This window comes from Cetorhinus maximus, chromosome 7 (genome assembly GCF_964194155.1).
Source record: "Cetorhinus maximus chromosome 7, sCetMax3.hap1.1, whole genome shotgun sequence".
Classification (NCBI taxonomy): domain Eukaryota; kingdom Metazoa; phylum Chordata; class Chondrichthyes; order Lamniformes; family Cetorhinidae; genus Cetorhinus; species Cetorhinus maximus.
Window position 1 is genome coordinate 28,472,891 of NC_135885.1, and position 16,264 is coordinate 28,489,154.

At 42.3% G+C, this 16,264-nt stretch overlaps 1 protein-coding gene across 2 annotated transcripts in view; it reads right to left on the reverse strand.

Moving 5' to 3' along the window:
- Window positions 1-3,567: 3,567 nt before the first annotated feature.
- nek3 (NIMA related kinase 3) overlaps window positions 3,568-16,264 on the reverse strand; it is a 30,739-nt gene continuing 18,042 nt past the window's right edge. For both annotated transcript variants that reach the window (XM_078545258.1, XM_078545257.1), the window contains exons 13-16: window positions 14,910-15,065; window positions 14,672-14,806; window positions 4,639-4,765; window positions 3,568-3,695 (exon numbers count right to left, since the gene is read on the reverse strand). In XM_078545258.1, the coding sequence (XP_078401384.1) occupies window positions 3,626-3,695; window positions 4,639-4,765; window positions 14,672-14,806; window positions 14,910-15,065 (488 nt within the window). In that variant the 3' untranslated portion in view covers window positions 3,568-3,625. The remainder of the gene's footprint in view (window positions 3,696-4,638; window positions 4,766-14,671; window positions 14,807-14,909; window positions 15,066-16,264) is intronic.

Genomic DNA, 16,264 nt, shown 5'->3' on the forward strand with positions numbered 1-16,264 from the left:
TGCATTTGACCGAGTTTGGAGTCAATGGGAATCAGGGGGAAAACTCTCTACTGGTTGGAGAAAGGAAGATGGTTGGGGCTGTTGAAGATCAGTTGTCTCAGCTTCAGGACATCACTGCAGGGTAGTGTCCTAGGCCAAACCATCTTTAGCTGCTTCATCAATGACCTTCCTTCCATCATAAGGTCAGAAGTGAGGATGTTTGCTGATGATTGCACAATGTTCAGCACCATCTGTGACTCCTCAGATACTGAAGCAGTCTATGTCCAAATGCAGCAAGACCTGGACATTATCCAGGCTTGGGCTGACAAGTGACAAGTAACATTCGTGCCACACAAGTGCCAGACTATCTCTAACAAGCAAGAATCTAACCATCGCCCCTTGACATTTAATGGCATTACCATCACTGAATCCCCCACCATCGACATCCTGAGTTACCATTGACCAGAAACTGAACTGGACTAGCCATATAAATACTGTGGCTACAAGAGCAGGTCAGAGGCTAGGAATTGTGCAATGCGTAACTCGTCTCCTGACTCCCCAATGCCTGTCCACCATCTACAAGGCACAAGTCAGGAATGTGATGGAATACTCCTCACTTGCCTGGGTGAGTGCAGCTCCTATAACACTGAAGAAGCTGGACACCATCCGGACAAAGCAGTCCACTTGATTGGCATCACATCCACAATCATTCACTCCCTCCACCACTGACACACAGGAGCAGCAGTGTGCACCACATACAAGATGCACTGCAGGAATTCACCAAGGCTCCTTTGACAGCACCTTCCAAACCCATGACCACTACCACCTAGAAGGACAAAGGCAGCAGATGCATGGGAACACCACTAGCTGGAAGTTCCCCTCCAAGTCACTCATCATCCTGACTTAGAAATATATCGCCATTCCTTCACTGTCGCTGGGTCAAAATCCTGGAACTCCCTTCCTAACAGCACTGTGGGTGTACCTACACCACATGGACTGCAGCGGTTCAAGAAGGCAACTCACCACCACCTTCTCAAGAGCAACTAGGGATGGGCAATAAATGCTGGCGCAGCCAGTGAAGCCCACATCCTGTGAATGAATAAAAAATAAGTCAGAGTGTGATGGAATACTCTCCATTTGCCTGGATAAGCACAGCTGCAACAACACTCAAGAAGCTTGACACCATCCAGGTCAGAGCAGTCCACTTGATTGGCACCACATCCACAAACGTTCACTCCCTCCACCACCAATGAACAGTGGTAGCAGGGTGTACCATCTACAAGATGCACTGCAGAAGCACACTGAGGTTCCTTAGACAGCATCTTTCAAACCCATGACTACTACCATCTAGAAGGACAAGGGCAGCAGATACCTAGGAACACCACAACGTGGAAGTTCCCCTCCAAGTCACACACCATCCTGACTTGGAAACGTATCACCGTTCCTTCAGTCACTGGGTTGAAATCCTGGAATTCCTTCCCTAAGAGCACTGTGGGTGTACCTACACCACATGACCTGCAGCGGTTCAAGAAGGCAGCTCACCACCACCTTCTCAAGTGCAGTTAGGGATGGGCAATAAATGCTGGCCTAGACAGCAAAGCCCACATCCCTTGAATGAAAAAGAACATAAATATAAATATTTTGAATTTTTTGCATAGAACACCTTTTGCTAAGTAAAGGACCCTGGCTTACAGCAGCTACTATGTTGCATTCGCAAATGGCACAAGCTGATTTTTATGGAGACACAGAGTCTATGGAGCATTCAAAGAGTGGTTACATGATCTAGCTCCCAGATGAAAAGATTTTGGATTTTGAATAGTCAGAGAGACTGCCACAGGTGTAACAGCCTTATGTAATTTCTCTTTCTTCTGAAATCTCTCTCATCAAAACTGAGCTGTTCATGATTTGAAAAACCCACCAGAAGACCTAATTGCTGCAAACAGAGTTGTTAAAGGAGAATTCCGAATCAACCAGCCATGATTGCAGACCCACTACTCCACTGCAGCAAGGGACCTTTCATCTGTTAACAAGCCTCTGGACGATCCATGAATTTTTTTTCCTGATTTTACTTATTACTTGGCCAAGTTTTTTTTAGATCTAATATTCTTTCTGCAGTTTTATTACTTTTTGCATGCTCGGGGCAGGGTAGGATAATGTGTGTATTCTTTTTGCATTAATGGGTAGTTGGACATATTTGTATATTTTAAATTTCCTGTGAATAATTTCTGCATCTTTACCTTTGTGAGTTTGAGCAATAAAACTCTTTACTTGTTAACTTAAATAACCTGGATGGCTTTATTTCTTACACTGAGCTATATACACTGTTCAATATAAATTAAATTGGCAATAACACCTCCCTTTTAAATTCAAACTCTGTTATAACCAAATCAGGAGTAGAACAAAGAGAGGAGTCAGTTCACCCCTGCTAACTTGTTTGTAGTAAGTGACAGCAAAAGAGAGTGGTAGTGAGTTAGAGTTCAGTGTCATTAGTGTACATGTGAAAACCAACGTTGAGTTTTCTTATGGAGGAACAGCGCCTCATCTTCCGACTAGGCAATTTACAGTCTTCTGGACTTAATATTGAGTTCAACAATTTCAGATCATGAACTCGCTCCTCCATCCCCACCCCTTTTCCAATATCCCTTTTTCCAATAATTTATAATTTCCAAAAAAATATTTTTCTTTTCCCACCTATTTTTAAATTTATTTCGATCTATTGTTTCATCTCCACCTTTTAGCCCATTTCGATCCCTTCCCACCACCCCACCCCCACTAGGGCCATCTGCCACTATCTTGTCCTGCTTGTTACCCTTAATGTCCTCATTAGCACATCCTCTAGATAATATCACCACTGTCAACTTTGTCCTTTTGTCTATGACATCTTTGACAGACTCTTCTTGGCCTCCAACTATCACTGCCCCCTATCGAGCTCCTCCTGTCCCATTCCCTTCTACCAGCTTATATTTCATCTCATTTCTATATTTTTTAGTTCTAATGAAGATACAGACTCGAAAGGTCAACTGTATCCCTCTCCGCAGATGCTGTCAGACCTGCTGAGTTTTCCAGGTATTTTTGTTTTTATTTGAGTTTTATGTTGTGAAGGAGCCACGTGTAGATGAGAAATAGGAGGGGGCCCTGGATGGATCCTTGGAGACATGAGGGGTAACAGTGTAGCAGCAGGAAGAGAAGCTATTGTAGCTGATTCCCTGGTTCTAATTAGATAGATAAGAACAGAACCAGGTGAGTGTAGTCCCACCCAACTGGATGACAGTAGAGTTGTGCTTAAAGGAAGATGAGGTGGACATCTGTGTCAAAAGCTACAGTTAGAATGAGGAGGGATAAGTTTACTTTTGTCACAGGCACTTGGATTCCATCTGTCACTTTGATAAGAGTCATTTCGGTACTATGGCAGGGACAGAAACCTGATTGGTGGAAATTAAACTTGGAGTTCCAGGAAAGTTGGGTGCAGAATGATGACTTTAAAATGAGAACTTCAAAAGAGAAAACCCTATTTCTTTTTCCTGAATTTTCTTGATAAAATTTCAACCAGGCTTCTGGCAAACAAGGTAAATTTAATGACTAAAAGAACACAAAAGAAAACAAATCTTTATTTTCAGTATTTTAATTATTCAGTTAGAACAGCACTTTAAAGATTATTCTCCAGGAGCTTCTTCAATTCATCCACCCAATCTGGCTCATCTGCTTCTTCAAAGTCTCTGTAACAGTAAAAATAAATAGACATTCAGCAGTCATTTCAACAACTACAAAATAATAAGAACGTGGTATCTCAATGTCTATTTTCGTCTAGCCTGGTTCATAATGAGACCTGAAGAAATTAGACCTATCACTGGGAGGTGGGATAGTTTTTAGTTGGCTCCAGATAATCCTGCATGCTTTCATGGACAGAGTAATTTTGGCTGAACAAGCTGTAGGAAATTTAACTGTGCTCTAGATTTCTAAAGTATGCAGTTAAGTTGCAGCAATACCCATGCACCTGCTCCAAGGTCCCCAAACATTAGGTCTTACCAATCTACTTGAGAATTTATATGAAACTGACCAAAAAATGGGAAACAACAGGTACATGTTGGTGGAATCACATCATGTGGCTGAGGAAGGGTGAGTATTAACTAGGGTAGTGGCCACAGTTTGGTAGCAGGACTGTTTCTAAATTTATACGAACAGCGTCAATGCAATTGGTCAGATTTGTAAACGATCCTAACCTAGAAAGGCTAAGGAATCAAGGGAGGCAGCTTGGAAATTACAGAATGGCTAGGGCAATTGAATGCTGTAATTCGTGGATTGCGAGGGCATTTGAGTCTTTCTGGATAGATTAATTAAGATGGGTCTAATGGCCTTCTGATCTATAATTATTTCATGATCTAAGATCTCTGAACTAGAATGAGTTGACCAGGAGCTAGTGTGCATTCAAACCAAACCAACAGGAACTCTCTCCATATTGATTTTTTTCAAGGCTTAAATTGGAGTTGGAGTTTCTTAAGTATAGTGAAAGGTTTCTGGTGTTGAACAATTACCATAATTGATCATTATGGGAAGGGGGAAGGGTGTTTTCAGTATCTTTTTGAGGATTAGTCTTCTCTAAACTCTGTAAATGTTTTCAATGCTGTGTGTTGGAATAAATTTGATAACTTTTGAACTTACGTGTCTTCATCGTCAGATCTTGGCTCCGATCTCTCTGGATCCAACTCAATTGTTTCCATTTCACCATCAACATTATCAGTCTTTCCAATGGTAGCTGATAGTGGGCCAATGAGATAGGTTCCTGATGCTAAAGAAAAAACAGTCAGTTATATAGTTTCAAATATTAATAGCAAAAGATCAATTTCCAAGATACTGCAAATATTTAATATGCAGAAGATGGTTATCTACACAGACCAAGTAGTTGACTGGAGAAAGCAAACACTGGATCTAAATGGCCACTAGAAATTTACACAACTAGCTTGCAGCCTAACAATTTTTGGCTTGTATTAAACAGATCCCTCTATCACAGAGTGAAATTCAACTTCAGCATTACCACAAAAAGAATGACAGCCATTCAACAGCCATTTTATTCCCCTCCTGATTTTCTTTTCCATTGGCTATCACCAAAGTCAACTTTCACCACCTATGTTTCTTATCTTTGTCTATTTTTAAATTATTCTGCTGTGATCAATGCTCCTCAGGAAGTTCCTTTCATTTTCCTGCAGTAATAAGTGTGCCATTATACAATTATGCTCAATAATAAGTGTGCTGTTATACACTCTTCTCCTCTTGGCCCATTTATTAAAGTCGAGCCATATCCCATCTTCTTATTCTACATTCTTTGCATATGATCACAAAATTATCAAATGTTTATCTCCCCCATTCTTCCTCTCTAGCTACAACCTGCAAGTTTTTAAAACTCAAGTTTTCAATATAGCATTATATCGCCACTGCCTCATGATTTATCTAATCATCCAACACACACTTTTCAATCGTGGTGGTATCCTTTGGTGATTTAACATCAGCCAAAATTGGTTTTTCTTCTGTGATTAGATTTTGTAAGTTAAAAATTGCTTACACAATATTACCATGTCCTACAAAACCAAATCATTCACAGGATCTATATAGCCAGAATGATAGGCCACAAGATTCCAATAAGATAAAATAGCATATACAAAGCACTGCACCAGTCCTACCTACATGTGGCTCCAGACCCACAGCAATGTGGTTGACTCAAATACCCTGTCAACAAGGGCAGTTAGGGATGGTCAATAAATGCTGGCCTAGCCAGTGGTGCCCTTTTCCCATAAGTGAATAATAAAAAACTCAGAACAACAAGTAGACCATTTAGATTTAACTACTTTAAAAAGGAAAGGCAGGTGGTGTCATCAAATTTGTAGGAGCTGGAGAAACATGCAACACAAAAAGCACAAATGCAGATGCTGGGAATCTGGAGAGAAAAACAGAATCTGATGAAAGGTCACAGACCTGAAACACAAAGCAAACAAGGCCTGCGAGCAATACGGCAGTACATTTGTTTTAAATGTTGGGACCAGTTATATGGATGGCAATGTTTTTTGGTCATGTGCATTCCTATATACAACACAGGCACACAATATTTTTTGGCTTATAGGGAAATCCCACTGCTGGGGACAATCCCACTTCGGCCAATTAAAAGGCTGCCATCTAATTGAAAAGGGTGACCCGCCCCTGGAAGGCCAACAGCTCTGCAGCCTCAGTAACCCCACCAGGGAGAGGGTGCCCCAATGGCGGGGCAACCGTGGAGAGATGTGACCTGGTCTGGGGGAAACCGGAGACAGGCAGGTCGGCCCCGGTTATTGGCAGGGGGGTGGGGGTTGTGGTACACTGACAGCACCATTGCTTCTGGGGAACCCCTCCATGGGCCACTAAGTGCCCATCAAGGAGGCACCCCGCATCCGCCGCCCCCCCCCCCCCCGCCACCACATACCTCTGGAGCCCAGTGGGGGGCTGCCAGGGTTTACCTGGTGGTCCACTCAGAACACAAGAGTACAGGAATGACCCTTAATGGGCCACTTAAGTGGCTCAGTTGTCTGCCCAGTGGCAATATGCCATGGCAGCTGGAAGATGTTGTGCTCCCCTCTCAAGGCTTTCCACCGCCATAATGCCAGCCCTCCTATGTCCAATGGGGTGGGAAAATCAAGCCCGCTTCCTTTAAATTGTAGTACATTCTGCTGCCATATTTATGAGTTAAAATCCAGCGTAAGTGGTAGGTCATATCATACACAAAATATCTATAGTTGTATCTAAGCTGAACACAAGATTCGTTTTACAACCAGCCGAGGCATTTTATTTTCCAGTTCCCTGGAAAACATTAAAAAAAAAACTCTACCTAAATAATAAATTCAGCCCCTAAAAAGTTTAATTCATACAACTGTGCACAACACCTCAAGCACAAGTTCTGAAAAATTGCATGTGAAGGGTGGTCTTAAAGTTGCATAAAACAAGAATAGAAAACTCACTGGTAAAAGAGTTTACCCACATTTTGATGAAGGATTATACCCATAATGTTAACTTGGCTTTTCCCCGCCTGACCTACTTTGTACTTACAATGTTTTTTTAATGTTTCATATTTCCAACATCACCATTTATTTTCCTTTTATTCCGCCTGCACTGTTGCTTTTGTTCTTTTTTTCAAAAATGTTCTGAATAGATTTTGGCACTCTTCAAGATGATTGATATGAGTGTTGGAGAACAGAACAATAGTGCCAGCAACAAGCGCACCTGGCTTATGTACAATACAGACTATATGCCGAGTATAGCTCCTACACTCTGCCCCAATCTATCTTAACCACATTTTAAGTTTAAAAAAAAAACTACTGATCCATACTGACTAAATAAAATGCTTATTGATGGGTTTGCTGTGGAAAGAAGTTGTTCTTCTGGAACATGTTGACAAGTTCATATTCAGTATGCTATATAGAATGCTACACACTCAAAAAACAGTTGAAATGCTACAGTGGTGAAATGAAGTGGTTGTTACTTGTTAATGTATATTAGGTCCAACAGTAGTGAATCAATTGATTCGATCCACCTTAATTTTTGCTTCAGTGGAACAGGTTTAGCTTGCCAGAAAAAAAACATTGCATAACAGCGATCTTTGGAGCTCTGCAGTGTATCTTGATATGATGTGGAAATATAGTCAAGTGATATTAGAACTGAAAACAGATGCAGTCTGTCAACATGAATAATTTACAATTGGCATATGAAGAATACCCATTGGGCAAGTAAGCCAATTAATTTTAATACAACTAGTTCATCTCTCCTTATAATGCTTACAGATGATAAGAAAATGTAAATGCATCTTTGCACTTATCTAACTGTCTCTTGAATCCCAGGCTCCAGTCTGTTACTCATTTTCTTGCCCCGTTTGTTCCTTATCTCTCTCCCTTTTTTATATATAGGAAACACAGGAACATTCAGCCTCTCAAGCCTGTCCCGTCATTCAATTAGATCATGGCTGATCTGTACCCGAGCTAAATTTTCATGTTCCATATCCCTTGATATTCTTATCTAGCAAAAATCAAATAGATCTTAGTCTTGAAAATCTCAATTGGCAGCTTTTTAGGGGAGAGAGTTTCTAATTTCCACTATACTTAAATGTGAAGAAGGGCTTCTTCACATCATCCCTAAAGAGCCACAATCTAATATTGAGGTTTTCCCCTTTGTTCTGAGTTCTACCACCAGTTGAAATAGTTCATCTGAATCTATCATTTTGAACCTTTTAATCAATTTAATTAATTCAATTAGACTATTCCTCAACCTTTCAAACTTAAGGAATTACAAACAAAGTTTATGCTAGCTATCCTTAGAATTTAATTCTTTAAACCCTGGGACATTTTGGGGGCAAGGTGGTAAACTAGTAATCTAGAGGCCCAGGCTAATGCTCTGGGGACACGGGTTCAAATCCCACCATGGTAGCTGGTGGAATTTAAATTCAATTAATAAAATCTGGAATTAAAAGCTAGTGTCAGTAATAGTGACCATTGTCGATTATCATAAAAACTAATCAGGTTCATTCACGCCCTTTAGGAAAGGAAATCTGCCATCCCTACCTGGTCTGGCTTACATGTGATTCCACACCCACTATAATGTGGTTGACTCTTAGATGCCCTCTGAAATGGCCTAGCAAACCACTCAGTTGTATCAACCTGCCAAGAAATCTACAAGGAATGAAACCAGACAGACCACCTAGCACCGACCTAGGCACTGGAAGTGACAATGGCAAACCCAGCCCTGTCGACCCTGTAAGGTTCTCCTTACTAACATCTGGGGGCTTGTGCCAAAATTGGGATAGCTGTCTCACAGACTAGTCAAGCAACAGCCTGACATTATCATACTCAGCAAATCATACCTTACAATGTCCCAGGCACCACCATCACCATCTCTGACAGGATCTGTGGAGAGAAAGACAGCGTTAATGTTTCAAGTCCGGATGACTCTTCTTCAGAAGAAAAGTCATAGGGACTCGAAACGTTAACTCGGTCTTTCTCTCCACAGATGCTGTCAGACCTGCTGAGTTTTTCCAGCATTTTTTGTTTTTGTTTCAGGTTTCCAGCATCCGCAATATTTTGCCTTTACCACCATCATCATGCCTGGGTATGTTCTGTCCCATTGGCAGGACAGACCCAGCAAGGTGGCAGCACAGTGATATACAGTTGGGAGGGAGTTGCCCTGGGAGTCCTCAACATTGACCAGGACACCGTGAAGTTTCATGGCTTCAAGTCAAACATGGGCAAGGAAACCTCCTACTGATTACAACCTACTGCCCTCCCTCAGCTGATGAATCAGTATTGCTCCATTCTGAAAACCAATTGGAAGAAGCACAGAGGGTGGCAAGGGCACAGAATGTACTCTGAGTGGGGGACTTCAATGCCCATCACCAAGAATGGCTCAGTCTCACCACTACTGACCGAGCTGGCTGAGTCCTAAAGGACATAGTTGCTAGACTGGGTCTGCAGCTGGTGGTGAGGGAACCAACAAAAGGAAAAAACCTATTTGGCCTTGTCCTTACCCATCTACCTGTTGCAGATGTATCTGTCCATGACAGTATTGGTAGGAGTGACCACCGTACAGTCCACGTGGAGATGAAGACCCATCTTCACATTGAGGATATCCTCCATTGTGTTGTGTGGCACTACCACCATGCTAAATGGGCTAGATTTTGAACAGATCTAGCATTGCAAAACTGAGCATCCATGAGGTGCTGTGGGCCACCAGCAGCAGCAGAACTGTATACAACCACAATCTGTAACCTCAGGGCCCAGCATACCCCCCACTCTGCCATTACCATCAAGCTGGGGGAATCAACACTGGTAATGTTTGTTACCTTTAGATTTGACCATTCCAATGCACTCCTAGCTAGTAACCCACATTTTAGCCTCTGTAAACTTGAGTCATCCAAAACTCTGTTGCCTGTGTCTTAACTCTCACTGAGTCCTGTTCACCTATCAACCCTGTTCTCGTTGACCTACATTGACTCCGGTCATGAAACGTCTTGATTTTAAAGTTCTCATCCTTGTTTTCAAAACCCTCCCTGACCTCACCCATCCTTATCTGCTCCAGTCCTACAACTCTCTGAGATAACTGTGCTCCTCTAATCTTGGCCTCTTGAAACACCCCAATTTAATTGCTCCAATGTTAGTGGCCACACCTTTAGTTGCCTAGCCTTCTGGAATACCACCTCTCCACTTAGCTTCTCTCCTTTAAAACCTACCTGCTCAACCAGACTTTTGGTCTTCTGACCTAATATCACCTTATGTGGCTCCATAGCATTTCTTCTTATATAATGCTCCTGTGAAGTGCCTTGGAATGTTTTATTACTTTGGAGACGCTATATAAAGTTTTTTTATTCATTCACGGGATGTGGGCTTCGCTGGCTGGGCCAGCATTTATTACCCACCCTTAGCTGCCCTTGAGGTGGTGGTGGTGAGCTGCCTTCTTGAACCGCTGCAGTCCATGAGGTGTAGGTACATCCACAGAGCTGTTAGGGAGTTCCAGGATTTTGACCCAGCGACAGTGAAGGAACAGTGATATATTTCCAAGTCAGGATGGTGAGTGACTTGGAGGGGAACTTCCAGGTGGTATTCCCATCTATCTGCTGCCCTTGTCCTTCTAGGTGGCAGAGGTCATGGGTTTGGAAGGTGCTGTCGAAGGAGCCTTGGTGAATGCTTGCAGTACATCTTGTAGATGGTGCACACTGCTGCTACTGTGCGTCAGTGGTGGAGGGAGTGAATGTTTGTGGATGTGGTGCCAATCAAATGGGCTGCTTTGCCCTGTACGGTGTCAAGCTTCTTCAATGTTGTGGGTGCTGCACTTATCCAGGCAAGTTGGGAGTATTCCATTACACCTTGACTTGTGCCTTGTAGATGGTGGACAGGGGATTGAGGAGGTGAGTTGCTCGTCGCAGGATTCCTAGCCTCTGACCTGCTCTTGTAGCCACAGTATTTATATGGCTAGTCCAGTTCAGTTTCTGGTCAATGGTAACTCCCAGGATGTTGATAGTGGGGGATTCAGTAATGGTAATGCCATTGAACATCAGTGGGCGATGGTTGGATTCTCTCTTTTGGAAATGGTCATTGCCTGGCACTTGCGTGGCACAAATGTTACTTGTCACTTGTCAGCCCAAACTTGGATATTGTCCAGGTCTTGCTCTAGGACATGAGCTGCTTCAGTATCTGAGGAGTCACAAATAGTACTGAACATTGTGCAATCATCAGCGAACATCCCCACTCCTGACCTTATGATGGAAGGAAGGTCATTGATGAAGCAGCTGAAGATGGTTGGGCCTAGGACACTAACCTGAGGAACTCCTGCAGTGATGTTCTGGAGCTGAGATGACTGACCTCCGACAACCACAGCCATTTTCCTTTGTGCTAGGTATGACTCCAACCAGCTGAGAGTTTTCTCCCTGATTCCCATCGACTCCAGTTTTGCTAGGGCTCCTTGATGCCACACTCAGTCAAATGCTGCCTTGATATCAAGGGCAACTCTCATCTCACCTCGGGAGTTCAACTCTTTTGTCCATGTTTGAACCAAGGCTGCAATGAGGTCAGGAGCTGAGTAGCCCAGGTGGAATCCAAACTGGGCATCAGTGAGCAGGTTATTGCAAGCAAGTGCTGCTTGATAGCAATATTGATGACCCCTTCCATTACTTTACTGATGATCAAGAGTAGATTCATGGCCTAGTAATTGGTTGAGTTGGATTTGTCCTGCTTTTTTTGTACAGGACATACCTGGGCAATTTTCCACATAGCCAGGTAGATGCCAGTGTTGTAGCTGTACTGGAACAGTTTGCCTAGGGGCACGGCAAATTCCGGAGCACAGGTCTTCAGTACTATAGCCGGAATGTTGTCAGGGCCCATAGCCTTTGCAGTATCCAGTGCCTTCAGCCATTTCTTGATATCACATGGAATGAATTGAATCAGCTGAAGACTGGTACCTGTGATGCTGGGGACCTCTGGAGGAGGCCAAGATGGATCGTCCATTCGGCACTTCTGGCTGAAGACTGTGGCAAATGCTTCACCCTTATCTTTTGCACTGATGTGCAGGGCTCCTCCATCATTGAGGATGGGGATATTTGTGGAGCCTCCTCCTCCAGTGACTTGTTTAATTGTTCACCACCATTCATGACTGGATGTGGCAGGACTGCAGTGCTTAGATCTAATCCGTTGGCTGTGGGATCGCTTAGCTCTGTCTATCACTTGCTGTTTATGCTGTTTGACACGCAAGTAGTCCTGTGTTATAGCTTCACCAGGTTGACAACTCATTTTTAGGTATGCCTGGTGTTGCTCCTGGCATGCCCCCCTGCACTCTTCATTGAACCAGGGTTGATCCCCTGGCTTGATGGTAATGGTTGAGCAGGGGATACGCCAGGCCATGAGGTTACAGATTGTGGTTGTATACAATTCTGCTGCTGCTGATGGCTCACTGGGCATCCATGAGGCACATGGTGGGAATACCTGCACGGTGGTAATACCACACAACACAATGGAGGATATCCTCCATGCGAAGGTGGGACTTCATCTCTACAACGATTGCGCGGTGGTCACTCCTACCGATACTGTCATGGGCAGATGCATCTGTGGCAGGCAGGTTGGTGTGGATGAGGTAAAGTATGTTTTTCCTTCTTGTTGGTTCCCTCACCATCTGCGCACACCCAGTCTAGCAGCTGTGTCATTCGGGAATCAGCTAGCTCGGTCATTAGTGGTGCTACCGAGCCACTCATGGTGATGGACATTGAAGTCCCCCACCCAGAGTACATTCTGCACCCTTGCCACCCTCAATGCTTCCTCCAAGTGATGTTCAACATGGATTAGCACTGATTTATCAGCTGAGGGAGGGCTGTACGTGTTAATCAGCAGGAGGTTTCCTTGCCCATGTTTGACCTGATGCCATGAGACTTCATGGGTTACAGAGTGAACGTTGAGGACTCCCAGGACAACTCCCTCCCAACTGTATACCACTGTGCCGCCACCTCTGCTGGGTGGGACAAGACACACCCAGGGATGCTGATGACATTATCTGTAAGGTATGATTCCGTGAGGATGACTATGTCAGGTTGTTGCTTGACTAGTCTGAGACAGCCCTCCCAATTTTGGCACTCGCCTCCAGACGTTAGTAAGGAGGACTTTGCAGGGTCGACAGGGTTGAGCACGCCTAGGGTTTATTTTTCAGTGAATAAGATTTGAAAATGTTTTTTTCTATTTTCTTTGCAATGACTCTTAAATTCAGATATACTGTAAATTATCTTAATCCATTCCTTTTTTTTGTGATGACTGAGTTGACTCACGTGTAGGCCAGACCAGGTAAGGACAGATTTCCCTCCCTAAAGGAGAGGATGGGTTTTTAACAACAGTAGACAATGGTCATTATTAGACTTTTAATTCCAGATTTTTACTGAATTCAAATTCCACCATCTGCCGTGGTGGGATTCAAACCCAGGTCCCCAGAGCATTATCCTGGGTCTCTGAATTACTAGTCCAGCGACAATACCACCACGCCATCGACTCCCCATTTGTTGTTGCATTGCTTTATTTTTTTGATTGTGGCAGAGGTGACCATCAGTGGTGCATTTTGGTGCTGGGCCTGGAAAAGATAGTGACTGCCACTGTGGCTAATAAAACGCAGCATCGCATGAGGTCGCCTGTGCACAGACAAGACGAGCAGGTAGTGGATAATCACAAACATGCATGTTTGTTCTACTAGGCGGGCAAATAAGCAACATTGAGGCTCACAAAACACTCGAGTTGTACATCTGCAGAGGTAAATGTTGTGACACAAGGCTCAGGTATGCATCCAAGCTTGAGGTAAAAGCAGATGGGACGGCGTGCCTGAGGACCTGAGAGCAAAGCTGCTCAGACTAACAAAAATTGATGGAGATATTGAAAGGAGGGATAGGTAGGTTTTTTTCCCCCCAGAATTGTTTTCTATTTATTTTGCTAGAAATGTTTTTTTTTTGGAGATTTATATAATGGCCAGGGACTCAACTCAGGAATGTTCATTTCGTTTTGTGGCATGATGGTTTATTTTTCAGTGAATAAGATTTGAAATTTTTTTTTCTCTATTTTCTTTTCAATGACTCTTAAAGTCAGGCCATACAAGATATTCTGAGCTCTGCAGATGTATTGTAAATTATTTTAATTATATAGAGAGATGACACGTTTAAAATGTATTGTTATTAAAAGCTGCTTGCTCCATCTGGTGGAGGAAATATATAAGTGGATCCATCCACGTGTTTTATCTTTATATCATGATCTCACACATAAAATATCCTTGGTTTGCAGTGGTGTACAAATTTACAAAACTGCTATATTTTATACAAATATATAACATACAATATTTAATATATACATTGCAAATATTTAAATATTTACCAGAACACATTTTATACAATCAATTAATGTGCCACATCATATTTCTTTTTAAATTAGATTAAGTTCGTTAGTACTATTTTCAGAAATAGATAACCAGGTGATTTTCAGAGGAATGTAAATATTGACCTGGAGTCACAAATCAGATTTATTGACCACTGGGAAAACAGAAAAATCATAGAAACTACAAAGATTCTAATATACTTATAAATAAGTTTGTCGTAACAATAATTTTACCAGCCATCCAATCAAAGAGAAGTTAAGGTAGTTAATTGAAAATGCTTTTTAAACCAAATTCTTACCTCCTTTATCTATTGTGTAGGTCTTAAAAGCCAAATTCGAGTTAATATTCTTTAAGAAATTCAGTACTGTTTCAGGTGGGTGTTGGTTCCATTGTTTTCGAGGATTATTTTTACGATAAACTGTCACATGATTACCTAATAAATATCAACAAGTCAGTATCACCAAATAAATCAGAACTTTCCTGTAAAATAAAAAGACACTTTGCAAAATTTTGAAGACAGGGAAAATGGAAGTTACCGCTGCTAACATCCTCAACAGCCATGTTGGATGTCAGTTTTGCATTTTCAAGTATGTTTAACACTGTATCTGGAGGAAATTCATTCCATTGCTTTCGAATGAGCACGTTGGAGGCTTTGCCACTTTGGATTATCACATGGTCCCCTTTTGGTGTTACTGGTAATTAAATAAATAAACCGGATATAAAATTGTAACTGGCGAACACACAGAAGGACAGAACATAAAAAAGGTAATGCAGTTCATCAGGCTTGCTAATTACACAAACTGTGTAAATTTTATTCTATCATGGATTCTAATCTTTTTCATTTAAACTCGAGAGAAAGGACTGCATAAATACTCCTTGTGGTAACCAACAGAATCACAGGATTGTTAAGGTGTAGAAGGAGGCCATTCAGCCCATCATGTCTGCACCGGCTCTCTGAGCATTTTAACTTAGTACCAATCTCCTGCCTTCTCCCTGTTAGCCTGCACATTTTCTATTTAGGTAATCATCCGATTCCCTCTTGAATGCCTCAATTGAACCTAGCTTCACCACACTTCCAGGCAGTGCATTCCAAACACTAACTACTCGTTGTGTGAAAAAGTTTTTTCTCACCTCGCATTTGCTTCTTTGGAAAACACTTTAAAACTGTGCCCTCTGGTTCTCGATCCGTTTACGAGCGGAAACAGTTTCTCCCTATCAACTCTGTCCAGGCCCCTCATTGTTTTGAAAACTTCTATTACGTCTCCTCTCAGCCTTCTCCTCTCCAAGGAAAACAGTCCCAACTACTCCAATCTCTCCTCATAACTGAAGTGTTTCATCCCTGAAACCATTCTCGTAAACCTCTTCTGCACTCTCTCCAATGTTCACATCCTTCCTATAGTGTGGCACCCAGAACTGTACACACTGCCTTGCCCTCATCAACCATCTATGTTACCTCTTCAAAAAACTCCAGCAAATTAGTTAGAAACGATTTTCCTTTAACAAATCCATGCTGACTCTTCAGAATAAATCCAAATTTTTTCATGTGACTATTAATTCTATCCTGAACAATTGTTTACTTGCAACCTGCATACACACAATCAGTTCAGCTTGCCTCTATTCAAATATGTACAATAATTCATTGAATTACATTTCCAGCATTATAAAAGTCACAACAATAGAACTGTAAAATCAGCAACAGGAAAGGAAGGATGCCAAGATGTAAAAGTGGAGAAGGCCAAGTATACCATGTAAACTACTTTCAATTATGAAGAGACGTTTATGAATTACAGCAAAATAATGTAACATATACATGTCAGAGTTAGCATCAGGATGGGAAGTAACAGCAGAAGCTTTCTAGTTCATGAATGTTGCTGGTGCCAAACCAGGACAA